Source organism: Eucyclogobius newberryi, unplaced genomic scaffold (assembly GCF_026437365.1).
Source record: "Eucyclogobius newberryi isolate DKJ021-1_F unplaced genomic scaffold, fEucNew1.0.hap1 SCAF_8, whole genome shotgun sequence".
NCBI classification, from domain to species: domain Eukaryota; kingdom Metazoa; phylum Chordata; class Actinopteri; order Gobiiformes; family Gobiidae; genus Eucyclogobius; species Eucyclogobius newberryi.
The window spans coordinates 13,848,610-13,863,191 of NW_027316500.1; the positions used below are offsets into that span (position 1 = coordinate 13,848,610).

Below are 14,582 nucleotides of genomic sequence, written 5' to 3' on the forward strand. Positions count from 1 at the left end.
TCCCAGAGTCAGGACTAAACATGGACCTCAGGGACCGGCCTCTTGTTCCAGAGTCAGGACTAAACATGGACCTCAGGGACCGGCCTCTTGTTCCAGAGTCAGGACTAAACATGGACCTCAGGGACCGGCCTCTTGTTCCAGAGTCAGGACTAAACATGGACCTCAGGGACCGGCCTCTTGTTCCAGAGTCAGGACTAAACATGGACCTCAGGGACCGGCCTCTTGTCCCAGAGTCAGGACTAAACATGGACCTCAGGGACCGGCCTCTTGTCCCAGAGTCAGGACTAAACATGGACCTCAGGGACCGGCCTCTTGTCCCAGAGTCAGGACTAAACATGGACCTCAGGGACCGGCCTCTTGTTCCAGAGTCAGGACTAAACATGGACCTCAGGGACCGGCCTCTTGTCCCAGAGTCAGGACTAAACATGGACCTCAGGGACCGGCCTCTTGTCCCAGAGTCAGGACTAAACATGGACCTCAGGGACCGGCCTCTTGTTCCAGAGTCAGGACTAAACATGGACCTCAGGGACCGGCCTCTTGTCCCAGAGTCAGGACTAAACATGGACCTCAGGGATCGGCCTCTTGTCCCAGAGTCAGGACTAAACATGGACCTCAGGGACCGGCCTCTTGTCCCAGAGTCAGGACTAAACATGGACCTCAGGGATCGGCCTCTTGTCCCAGAGTCAGGACTAAACATGGACCTCAGGGATCGGCCTCTTGTCCCAGAGTCAGGACTAAACATGGACCTCAGGGATCGGCCTCTTGTCCCAGAGTCAGGACTAAACATGGACCTCAGGGATCGGCCTCTTGTCCCAGAGTCAGGACTAAACATGGACCTCAGGGATCGGCCTCTTGTCCCAGAGTCATAGTCCAGTCCAGTCATGTCCTCATAGGCTAAAAACAGTTCTGTTTGGCTGTGCTTCAGACTGAGGGAGTTTTAGCTGCATTTTACTATTGTAAAATGGATTTTAACATGATTATTTACGCTTTCATTTTGTATATTGTGGTTTTAATGCACTTTATTTTTTTGGGACAAATTGTGCTCAGCAAATAAAGATTTTAAATGATCAATATCTACACAGATTCACACATACACAAGTGGCCTCTGAACCTCATTGTTGAAATGCCCCACACCGGCACAGTGGACTGATCATAATGTTATGTCCTGTATCTTCACAAAATGTCATTTGCAAACAACTAGAGCTGAAAACTACGCCAAAATCCAAAGATATTTGTAGAATAAAATTATTTATATTTTACTGCTGTCGGTTCAGTGGCTCAAGTCAAGTTTGGCAAAAGAAACCAATTACCTGCTTAATAGCCTGGCATAAGAAAAGTTTAGAAAAGTTAGTACAGTAGATATTAAATAAAAAAAGTATTGCGCATTAGAGTGCAACGTTAAGTTTGGCTAATAAGCTACAAAAAATATTCAACAGAAATGGTTTATAATCAAATGTTTTAGTGAAGCCACACAGTCACATCTTAGTCAATGTTGAGATTCAATCGTCTCGTTATTGATCAGGGTTTTGTAAATTCAAAGGTCCACAGCCAATACTCAATCAAGAAAATGTATTAAGAGCCGAGTTCAGAAAATGTATTATGTTTTTGTGTTAAATGGCACTGATTAAAAGTCTGCCTTGTTTAAGTTTATGTATATTTAAAGCCATCTGACAAATCTAATAAAAGATTTCTTAAGACACCTTGAGCTCCACAAAGCTTATCAGAAATGCATCTTTCTGTGTTTTCCGTTACAAAATGGACCATCCCTTGTTGGCCACCTTAACCAGCCTGATATTATTATTATGCTTTACTGCAACTGACCGTAATCTTCTCTTGACATTTTCCTTTCCATCCAAAAAACACTGAGTGAAAAACTCAGTTCCCACTACCTCTGCGACAGCCTGATAACGTCTTCTTGTGCGACTCGATAAGGGATACACCGGATCCTCTCTCCAATGTGGTAAAATACGCACATAACCATTTACTCGGCATAGGTTGGCATAACATATTTTAGGAGTCTATTGTAAAATGCACTCTGCCAGCAATAAATTTGGTGACGGTCTTGGCGCTAAAAGGGCTATTTTGCAGTTTAGAAAGGCACAATGGCCATGCACTGCTCCTCCCTGTCACTAATAAACACAAGAAGCTTTATGAAGGGCGGGTAATGATGTGAGGCCTGGCTTCTGCTGTGTAAGGGAAATCGATGCCTAACTGCCAAAATTATCTGCCACGGGGAAAGCACAGACAGAGACTGGCACTAAATATTTAAGCAGTCTCATCCATCAAACGACTAAATGTTTTTCTGGAGACTGTTAGCATGCATGCATCTTCACTACGCAGCATTGAGTGAATATGTAGATAACGATTTAGGGCACTGTTTATAACTTGGATAAAACACAATGCTACCTTTCTTTTGTTGTGTTACTTCAGTTTTTCCATAAAATATAAATACTATTTTCAACAGCTATACGAAGAGGTGGGCAGTATAACACAATTTATCATGAATATTGTTTTGAAGATATGCAAAAATATATATATGGAGTATATTGTTTATAGTAAAAATGCAAAAAGAGCTGATTAAAAATACAAATGAAAAGGTTATGTTGTAACCATTAAAATAAGGATATGAGGCAATATTACTGCACTTTTGTGATTAATTTTACTTACATTTAACATTTGTCTGGTAATAAAAGCTCAATTAATATGTTTGAATATGTTTACTGTCCAAAAAACATCTTGATAGTTGCCAATATTGCCCAACCTTAAGTCTGCGTCTTAAATTGAGACTAAACACCTCAACTTTGCCCATGGCCACAGTCCAAGCTGTTGAACTGGACAGTGCCTGGAGGACAAAAGGGGAGAATGTTTTAGACAGTTTTAGACAAATATGCAAATTCATTTAGTTTGCACTTAAATTGCCACGACAACAATGACTTTTAATAGTAGACAATCCCATTAAAACCCCTTGTACACAGTGAAGAAGCAAAAACAATTGTGTTATCTTTACATTACACTTTAGGCAATATCCTAACCTTTTGCATACGTTGATATCCAATTGATTGACATGTGTTCAACTATCTAATTAACTGATTACGAACCTGTCAGCCCTTTGAATAAGGCCCTAACAAGAATAAGATTAGGACAGAAAGCCACTGAAGTGTTTCCCAGCTCGCGTCTTAAACCTTCAGAGTCTAAACAGGCAGCGGAGCAAAACCCATTAGACCCAAGTCATCCATGTGTCAGCCGGCAAACTTTGTGACAGCTGTTTTTTTCATTCCACTTTGTCTTATTTGAGGGAAAAGATTGGCCATCACAGTCGCCCCCTTTAGAAGTAATTACCGCACCCCAGCAGATTTTTTCTCACTGCATGTTTTTGACTTTTTAAATGTCTTGGCTAAGTTATGTCTAATTGCTCCTGCGTCTTGTCACCTTAAACATTATTATAAGAGATTTGCTTAAGTCTGATGAGTCGTTGTTATCAATAATTTCTCAAAATAGTGTTTTCTCTTTTGCGATAATGAGCTCACAGTATTTCAAATTCAAATCTCTTGCTGTTTATGACTGAGGGATCACAACATCACAGACTAATGGCTGTAACAAATGGGTTCTTTTGACGAAAGATAAGCCGGAAATCACAGCCCACGAACTTCAAACATTAGAATTTTCTGCATCATTTGTAAATTTGCACCAGACTGGAAGTGTATTCAAATAACATCTCTGTTCGAGTTCAATTCAATGTAAAAATTTGTATTGACAAAGAATACATTCGGGCATATTATGAAAAATCGTACGAGTTGGCTGAGATGGAAATGACTTTGGAGATCAATTGTTGAGGTGTAACTGAAAGCGTGAACACCGCAAATCTGTTCCAGTCCTTCAATTTATCACAGGGCTGTTATGTATAAAGAGTTTGGTACAGCGCTGCTTGACAAACAGCATTATCATTCATTTGTTGTACCTTATCACATCGTGCTGTGTGCTTATGGCAGATCATTTTTAACCAACTCATTAAAACTGAAAGTGTATGTTGTACTTACAGGACCAGGAGGACCGGCGGGACCCACATCTCCCTAGACAAAGACAGGAAACATAAATACTTCAATAAGATATGCGTTTAAAAATGTATTATGAGGAAAATAGGTCATGAAACAGCATTATGGAAACATCTCAAATGTACATCAAAATGCACAACCAACTTATACACAATGCATTAGGCTTGTCAAAATTACAAAACAATATGCATATACTACTCAATACAATAGAATCAAAACTATATATTTATTCTAAGTATCCATACTGGAAAAATACCAGGAAAAGGACATCATTTGACTTTCCCTGCGTAGTATATATGATCTTTGACTGTATAAATGAATACAAAACCACATGGTAACTAATATTTTCTGTTGAAAATGAAATTCTCAAAGAGTTTTTTTTAAGAAAATGTATCAGGTCGACACCATTTCAAACTGCCTATTATTCACAAGGAAATGCTCACAGTTGGAGAGTCTGTGGCAGCCAGGAGGCAAACCACTATCATGTGTTCTGGGACTTTCCTGTTGCTCAGAAATATTGGACCAAGCTCAATAAAGCGCTACAGACTGTTATTGACATCACCGTCCCACTCGATTTCAGATCTATGTTTTTGAGCCAGCCATGGACACAATAAATGGATACCTCTGGAATATTCACCATCGCCATCGCTAAGAAATGGATAACACAAACTCAACCAACAATTAAGGACTGGATAGACATAATAATTGACATTCAAAATGGAGACGATTACATTCAGAATAAATATGAAAAGCGACAAATGGGATAATTACACCGGACTGCATATTTAAGACTGCATATATTGTCCGTAATGCTGTGTCCCGTTCTGTGTTAGATTTTGTACTTTTGTATATTTAAAAAAAAAAAAAAAAGAGTTTGAAATGTTGTGACACTACAGTGTATTCTACTTTTATTACAGAGTCACGGACTTCACTGTGATATCCTTGATGACAGATGGATTAGCTACCTCTCAGCATGCATCACCAAAGTCCTTTCCTTGAACAACACAATGCTGCCATGGAGATACTTTAAAATGACATACACTTCAATTTTCTTACTTCTAACCCATACACTTTGAAAACAGGAAGTTGACCATGAGAAAGTCAGCAGCCATTATGTTGTACAAGAGACTTACAATCAAAATCAAGTCACAGCTTCTACCTTACAAGACCTCGGATATGCATTGTTGATTGCTTTCAGCGCATCACAATGGAGGACAATAATAGAACCAGACTGTGTGAAACGACATTCTCGCGCAGGCAATATGACACAGACCACGAGACGAGTGGGATGAAAGAGCACAAACAGAGTGCGTTCATGTGCAGTTTAAGTTGCAGCTCTTAATTGGTTTGTGCATACACTTATACAGATATGGTGGGGGCTCCGGGGGAACTTTGGAAGGCTCTTAATTGTGATGCATTGCGTTTTGGAGCCTTCGCATTCCCATTCATAATTTACAAGGAGAATTTCCGTTTCTTTCGCCATGGCATATAAAGCAGCAGTGTGTAGTCTCTAATAATAGCGGGACAACAATGTCACTTATCTTAATACTTTTCCATGAGAGCACATTTGGCACCACATGGGGGCATTCAGCAAGACGGTTAAAAAGTGTTATAGTATTTCTATCATGCATTATTCACTGGGAAAGTTGTATGTGTGCAAAGGGAAAAGAAAGAGAGCTAATATGCTTTTTCTTACTATATGCAAGGGATGTGAAGATCATTCAGTGAGGTTAATCAATAATGAGTACATTTATTAATAGTTAATAGTTGTAAATAAGGTTACAATAAAATCATGACCATTTTAGAAACAAAAGGAACTCTTATATTTTTTTAAATCTCAGTTTGTTTCTTCTGCGAGATAAAACGTTTGGAATTTAATAAGGCAATGGTTGTACTCCTTTAATGTCATTTGAAGCTTGCTACATTTCCCAGTAGATTTTTGGTCTGATTCTTTTCTTTTAATTCCAAGTAAAAGCTGTTTCACACTGCCCACACTCTCTAACCCTAACCATTCACCTACTTCCTGTTCTGATCACAAATTTAAAGAATTATGTGTCTTTAAAGCGTCTGAAGGTATTTTGAAATTCTTTATATGAAAATGAAAAATTATAGTTATCAAAAACAATCTTTGAATGTTTTCAATTTCAAGTAAAACTAAAACTCATTTAAAACCACTAGATCTTTTGACAGTTATTCTACTATCATCCCTGCCACTTGGATCCTTGAATTTTGCCAGAAATTAAACCGCATTTAGAGATTTTTAAACTGGTAACAATTAGGCTTAGTAACTAGGGTAGTTAATTGAGGGGTTTGTTTGTGCTTTATTAAGGCTAATTCAAAGTGCAGTTTTTATAAAAATGTTACCATCAAATCTGTATACATTTTCCTCCAAAGGTCAACGATTGACAGTACTACAGCATATTTTAGTAATTGATTTGAGTATGTATAATGCAACTTTTCAGGAGGAGAGTATGTCACTTCCTTGTCTCCATGGAGATGTCATCATTGCTTTGTCTGAAATGTTTGTCTGTTACAGCTCAGATTTGTGCAGAAGAGTGGACTAAAACCTCACACTAGTATCTCGTTTTAATACTAGTTCTATTCCAGAAAAGTCCATTAAGTAGCTTCAGAATCTGTTTCTTGTAATGTTCCCAAAAGCTTTCAAGGATGAGCAAAACTGGGAAATAACACACCCTAAAGTACTGGCCTCTATATGCTACCAATTACATAACGCTTGAACTGTGTGAGCCCTATACCTCTTTGTGTGGTGTGCACTTAAACCAGAGCGGTTTTCAGGGTGCAGCGACAGAGGGGAAATCATGGCGTGTGACACTTGACATTGATGTGACTTACTTTTTGTCCTTTCATCCCGGTGGCTCCGTCTGCACCTGACTGACCCTGTGGGGAGGAGCAGCGGGCCCTGGTTAATGACTGTGTGGGACAATGGCACAATGTGAAATGTCACCGCTGGAAAATACGCACCGCTTCTCCTCTCTCTCCCTTCTCTCCTGGGACTCCGGAGTCACCCTTTTCCCCCTGCAAATGACCAAACACATCAGTGGGTGACAACAGGGAGACATAGCGCAGGATCACAGTAAGAAGACTGATACACTGATTTCTTCCAAATGTTTTCTATGGGGGACAATAAAGTGTACCTTAACCTTTAGCACATCAATTTGGATAAACTGTTGACATACTACTTCTATACCACACTCACCACAGATATGAGATCTTACTGTTCAGACTTATTGAAGTATTTTTTACTATTTTCTGTCAAGATAAAACCCAGCAACAAGGCACGAGCTGGACAATGGAGCTCAGAATTGAACGTCAAAAAGATTCTGCTGGGTAAATACATCACACTATAAAGCCAGAATACTTACTTTTAGTATCTAGTATCTTAAAATCTCCATTGGTTCAACAATAGGCTAAATGAAAATTCTACTGTGTTTATTCATTTGTTTGTTTGGATCCCTATTACATGTTCATATTACGTTCCAATACCTAATATGTTTTTTTCCACTTGTTTTTCTAAAGGCTGAAAGAGTAAATGGATCATAAACTGCATAAATCTTCGCAAGGTACAAAAGAGGACAAGTTACAACCTTGATGACAGATATAGAGAAAAAGATCATGGCCATGGCTGGGATAGATAGACAGATAGATTGATTTGCATGTGTTCTTTGGAAATAACATACCTAGTACATCTGAATAATCTTAAAGTCTATTTCAAAACATTAATATACGACTGAAAAAGACTTGAAGAGCCCAAGACCCCAGCTGTTGCACTGCACCACTCTCACACTACAGTATTTCCTGGAGAATAATTCCTCTGTCTACCGAAAGATGGCACTTTATGACTGTGGGTGAGTTGTGCTCTGTGTTCGCAGAGAGGGAGAGAGAGAGTGGCCCTTCTGTCAGCTCTGTGGAGAAAACTGTGTAAACAGCAGTGTAAAGCCTCGCAGTATCGTCAAATATACAGATTCACTGCATGTGTTTACCATTAGTTTGGGTATTGTTTAAAGAGGAAGAAGGCAGCATTTTAGAACACTCTGGAAATAGAACTATTATAAACAAACAGTGGCTCAGCGTACCGTGCACAGTTTTTAATGAGTGGTAATAAGATATTTTGGTAGAGCTCGTTTTAGTAAGACCAAAAAAGCTTGCTTCACACCATTTTCCATGTTCGGGATTCCAAACAGGACCAAAATACATTGTAGATTGAATATACAGTTTATGTAATACTGCAGAATATTCAATTTTCATGACGGCAAGAAGGTATCGGACCCCTCCCCTGAAAAGTTACATTTTGTGGACCTTCAATGATTAAAAAATAATAATAATCTATTCATCTTATTCAGGAATTTGCAACGGGCGCCGTCGTCATCTGTGGCCCTTTTTCTGGCAGTGGGATTTTGCATAGGACTGCAGATCCAGTAAATAAGTACAGTACGTTATGTACAGACTACAGAGCCGTTTAAAGTCGCCCAGAGAAAGGCTTTTGCATTGTTGACTTGTTGGTTCACATGAACATTTTCCACAATATTATATATTATTTAAGCAGCAAGACCTTCCTCTAGTTCACCACAGAAATTAATTGAATTCCTGCAGTGGAAATACTATCACAACGAAAGTGCAGGTCAGTAACATGCAGAAGTAAAAATGTGCAGGGCAGAATAAGGTGAATTTGAATTTCTGATACTATTAACTATACCCCACCCCAAGCCTGTTTAATCTAATGTCCTGAAGGAATTGAGTCTAAAACAAGTTAACCTGAATCAGAAAATAAACAACAACCAATAAAGACCAGCACAAAAGGTCTAGACTCCATTCACTGCATGTAATCAAACATCTTACTTGTCGACTCTTGACGTGTTTAATAAACCAGAGCCATCATGGGATTTTTTTCTCACATTTTCAGCCATTATGTGCATAAGAACTGAAGGAACAAGTGGGCCGTTCATCAAAGCTTATTGTTGCCTCCCCTGACACGTGTGGAGATTTGTAGGGGATGCTTGAGTTACTCAGAGCAGCAATATCATGGAGCATCTGTTAGGCAATCTGAGAAGACAGAATGGCGTCGCGGTTGTATTTAGACACTCCTTAGTCACGCACACATCCCAACAGACAATAATTGGTATTTACTAAAAGCTCCTCCCCTTGTTCATCAGTTTTTCTAACGACAGCCATTGTCATACGTCCCTTTAATGAGAAATAAGTCACTGTTTCCTCGTCCAAATGATGAGCAGTTATTAAGGCTGGTAGGGCTGCTGCCATGCTTGAACAGATGGATTGTCCAATTAATATTTGAGTTGGGGAGGAGGGACTAGTAAAAATTGACTTTGAGAGCTAATTGAATTCTGTGCAGCTTTATCAACCACATGGGAGCCCTTTGGATTTGTAACAGTATTTTACCTCTAATGCTACAAGTCACAAGAGTTTTACTTATAGGCAATAACAGTGTAGTGCTATATCCACAAAAAAATGTTCTATGCTCTGCAAAAGTAATTCACTTTCTGAGTACAAAATATAAGAATCAATGATCCACTGTGTCGACTAAGTATTTTATTAAGATCATAAGAATATATAAGGGACAACAGCAAAACAGAGAAAGCATAAAGAGGTGGCAAGTAACAAAGTAGAAATATTTGTGTGATTTTATACACAACCCATTGGAAGAAATATAAGTTGATTGGACCAAAGCACTAATATCTAAATGGTGGACGAGTGGCTGGCACTGTTGCCACACAACAAAAAGGTCACGGGTTCAACTCCAGGGCCGGACTGGAATCCTCCAGCGAAGGTCTCAACAACTTGAGCTCAAAGATCTCAGGTCGCCCCGGCATTGTAGGTGGGTCAATGCAGTAACAACATTTCTCTCGGAAGGATTAATAAAGTATCCCTTAACCTTACTAATCAATACTTAAAACTATTGAAACTAAAGTCAATGCAGTATATCACCACTGCCTAAAGACTTTCCCAAAGTCTTGAATATGTAATTCTATCAAAATAAAAAATATACATAATGATTTATGTTTCATCCAACTGTGGGGGGGGAATTCAACTCTGGTATAGCCTCATGTGGATAAATATCTGTCTTTTTTCACATCTCCGTGACAGATCATTCAAAGTCAAATCATTGGCAAAGGGGAATAAAACAAGTTCATAAACCCTTCACATGAGATTAACTGTGTCTCTGATAGTGTTTGCTGTGATTATGGCTGTATTTACTTGAAGTGGGACAGGCTTGCGCATAGGTGGTAGTGAAACGATGACTTTGAAGCACCTCTAGTCATCAAACTGCAATTAGGGCCAGTCTGCACCCTGCTCTCCATCAATACCCGCACCTCACTGTCAGGGGGAGTGCTACAGCTATGGAAATATGATTCATGAGAGCACCAAGCTTCCCAGCTCATCACACAAGGAGTAGATTGACAATATGTTGGAAATACATCTACCATCAGGACGTCCGTAGTAGGAAAGTAAAATGATAATTAGTAATAACCGGTCGTGCAATGATGACATTACTTTTTTCAACTTCAAAGTAATTCCATAACCGACTAATATTATTTTTGCAATCATTGTTGAGTGTGTTTTAGATCACTTGCGTGACATTTTCTTTTTAATAATGAGTCAATCTTACGAGGCTTTAATCCACTAAAGACAAAACCTTACAAGGGAACAAGGCCTAGTGCTAGAAGAGTTCTCAAAACTCACAGAGAATCTCCTTAATCCGACCATATATCTGCTCTAAAATGCACACACAAGATCATAAAATTGTGTAGGTTCACTCAATCTGAAACTGACCAAAAAAAGAAGAAGAAAAAATTAACCAGTCAAAAACTAAAGCTAAAAACTCCAGCTAACTCATTCTATCTTCTCCTGTCAGCGGTTATAACCATTTAAATGTTTATAACCAGACTAGCAATCTAATATACATTGTCAAAATATTCCTGTAATCTAAAATAAAACGATTGGGATTACTCTTCTGACCAAAATGAATATGTTTCAGTCATCAGTTGTCTATTTTGTTGACATAAATCAAATTAGAATACCAGCAGATCTTTACTTAAGTGTGTGGTCATATATGTGATCACGTATTCAAATAAGGTCCACATCGCATCACATTTACACATTTACACATTTATTGAATTGTGCCTCGTATACAGCTGTTCAGATGTTAAGAGTTCAGTTTGAAAATGCACAACTTTAGGCAAGTGAGAAGTGGTGACAATCCTAAAGCTACTCAACAGTTACTGGCTAAGTAAACTGTTACTTTCCCTGCCTTCCATTTCTTTCATTTACATTGTCTCATGTCCCTAAAACAATGGTCCAGGCCTGCAGCAGAAATGCAGGTTTTAATATAATACAAGAATGATAATGTGTCTGGAGTTTGAAGTGCGTGAGAATGTTTTAAAGTTGAGTACTGTGAACTGTGAAGTCTGGTTCACCCCTTCATCTTTTACTGTCTGAATAGCTTTAACATTGAGTTGGTTAAGGCCTTGTTTTATCCTGCTTTAGTAATGTCTTAGAGTTGTTAAAGCTCGGTTTAGTTAAATTGATGAATGGCATTGTATATGGTATGTTCCTCATATAAAAGATGATACTTTGAAAGCCAAATCTTCTGAGATCGTGTAGTATATCTATTTTTTTAAACAGTGTAGTATTGTCACAATGTAAGTTTTAAATAGCTGTACCATACATCTTGTTCTTTCTGCAGTAATTTAGCATCAGGGCTTGTACCATTGTTAGTTAAGCCATTACAAGAGCACTGCATTTTAAATCAGTAATATAATGAACAGTGAATTCTTAGGGGATTAACGCTGGCTTGTAGCCTTTGTTATTCAAGAAAGTGCAGGAAAATGTCACAAGTGAGAGAAAATTGCACCCAAGGGTGGCCTCAAGCAAGTTAAAGAAAGAGTCCATTCTACAAATCACAAATAATAATCAAAGAACAAAACACTTCGGCATTAGTTTGAAAATATCTTTCATGGAGTGAAGGCATTGAGACATAAATTTAGCAACAAGTAACAAGCCACTGTAAACAATTGTGTTTGTATTAAATACCCACTAGTATTTGTAGCATATTAGCATATTTTAGAGCCACAAAAACAAAAAAAGCTTAATGCAGGATAATTATAGGCAAAAAACTTTTGCGAAAGCTTACACCATAGTTTAGTAATTTTTGAGTGGTAAAATGTCCATTGTTCAAACAATAAACGTTATAAAAATAAATTATATTATAGAAAACGTCTCTTGTACTTATAAAATAACTCATTTTAAGTCCTTCATCAAACTTCTGGCTCTGACTGAAACTTTCATTGCCAAACATTTCTCAGTGTGTTCTCATGTTGGTTTTACAAGGACACATAGCACACTATTCTTCACCACAACCAGTCCTCATATTTTCATTATATTGCACCGTATGTCGAAGTGCCATTTGTTTCGAACTATATTCAACGTCCTCATGAAGACAACTTTGCCTTTTCAAGGTGGCCATTGCTGACACCTCTCCTTCCACCTCGGGGCATGGGGAGAGCAGGAGGACCTCGGCAGCCTTACCTGACACCACAGCACAGCCACGCACCTATACATCAAACCAACAGCTGCGGTCAATAGGTTGTCCACAACACAATAGCTTTCACTCCCAGTGTGTTCACAAGTGGGCCACTGGAGGCTGGGGGCCACTGGTGGGCGGTGGTTTGCAGCGTTAAAAGAATACAAGTACGCAGATAAACAGTAGGAGGCAAGCATAGGTCCATGTTGGAGGATTTTTACATAGTGTGTTCTGAGTGCCTCCGGTGAGCAACAGCACCCCTGGGTTTCATGAAAATGATTGCAGAGCCTGTTTTATTTTTTTATTTTTACAAAGCGCTGTGCGTAATGACCATCTGTCTGTCTGGAGTATGAGCTCTGAGTCATGCTGTGTGCACGGCAGGAAGCTCCGGCTGGGATAAAATACATCACTTAGGTAGGATACAACCGAGTGAAATGGGCTGCTGCCAATAAGGGAGATAACTGATTCTGCAGTGTCAATCAAGCAAACTCACAGTCCGCAGCAAAGGTGGGAATAAACTTGAATGTTTTATAAAAAGCGTTGAACTTTCAATAGGTGATTTTTCACAAACATCATCATAATTCACCAAACATTCAAGACAACTTTACTCTAGTGCAGTACATTTTACAAAGAAGAAGAAGTAAGTTTATAACCCTTAATTACAAGTACTTTAAATAGTCACAGTAGTAGTGTTGCAGTTGTTGTACTTTGTATAAGTGCTGTATGTTAAAATTAATTACAAAAAAATAAAAAAAAAATAAAGTACAAAAATATTGTATAGAGTATTTGACTTTTTTTAACTATACTTTATTTAATTACTACTTTACACTGCTGTAATACACAGAAGCAATAGAGGGGGAATTGTGGCAGATATGACAAATTACCTCGATATTGATTTACTTGATTTCTTTAAATTGTGCTTAGAGAAGCATTTTTACATGGTACATAAGTTATTTTTGCAATAACCTCCTTCACCTCTGATCCTTTGACGCACTTGGGGATAAAACTTGTATTATCTCAGACAGCACTGTAGATGATTAAAGTTCGTTCCGATTTGGAGGACTTTCTGAATGAATGCTGCTCAATCACGCTGACAGTTCACCCTTGCTGGAAGTGCGGCTCTGGGACAGTTTATCAAACGCCGGAGACAGCCTGAATGTACTTTATATGCTGCGTGTCACTGGGTTTTGTTTTGAGATGAACAATGTTTTTAGTTGTACCTTGACGCAGGCTCTGTCACACACTCCCACAGGGCCCTGCAGTGATAATCGCTCTGGTTTTATTAAGAGAAAGGAAATCAAATCAAACACAAGTGGAGTGTGTCTGACTAATACTCAGATCTAAAGATGATTCCCCCTTTATTATGTTCACCTTTTGTTATTTTGACTTAGCATAGGAGTACATGCAGGAGGACATGATGTGTTAGATGTTGCATGGATTGATAAAAATGGTGTTAAGTTACAATGTTGTTACTATTTATATATTTCAGAACTATAGCTAGAAATGATTTGTTCTTGGAGGTTTAGTTTAATTCTAAAGATACTCTGAGCTTTTGATTTGATTATTTCTTCTTTACACTGCTCTGGAAATGCATCAGTAAAATAATGTTTGGCTTTTTGCTCCAAATTCTAAGATCATTCCTTAATTGCTTGCTTATCACACCCTGGCCAGTTCCTGCTTGGAAACTCTACCTCTCCTTCAACCTCCCGCTGCGGCTGCCAATAGACAAAGTGTCCTGATGTGTGTCTTGAATAGATGAAGCTGAAGATCCTCACCTCAGCAAAACAGGAGACTTATAAACATCAATACAAGCGGATGGATGAAAAGCTGGCATGTATTAAGGGTTTCATAGGGACACTGTCATTTTGAAATGCCACTCCTTATCTTTAACCCCACAGCAGAGCGTTTTAAAGAGGCGCTATGTCACTTTCCTGGTCGAGGGCCCAAACGTTCCACATGGTATGGTATTTTTA

General features: G+C 38.7%; 1 protein-coding gene across 4 annotated transcripts in view; it reads right to left on the reverse strand.

Annotated features, from left to right (window-relative positions):
- The window catches only part of LOC140350759 (uncharacterized), a 117,217-nt gene that overhangs the window by 33,293 nt on the left and 69,342 nt on the right, over nucleotides 1-14,582 (reverse strand). For all 4 annotated transcript variants that reach the window (XM_072436237.1, XM_072436238.1, XM_072436236.1 and 1 more), the window contains 3 exons: nucleotides 7,035-7,088; nucleotides 6,906-6,950; nucleotides 4,038-4,070 (listed from right to left, as the gene is read on the reverse strand). In XM_072436237.1, coding sequence (XP_072292338.1) covers nucleotides 4,038-4,070; nucleotides 6,906-6,950; nucleotides 7,035-7,088 — 132 coding nt within the window. The remainder of the gene's footprint in view (nucleotides 1-4,037; nucleotides 4,071-6,905; nucleotides 6,951-7,034; nucleotides 7,089-14,582) is intronic.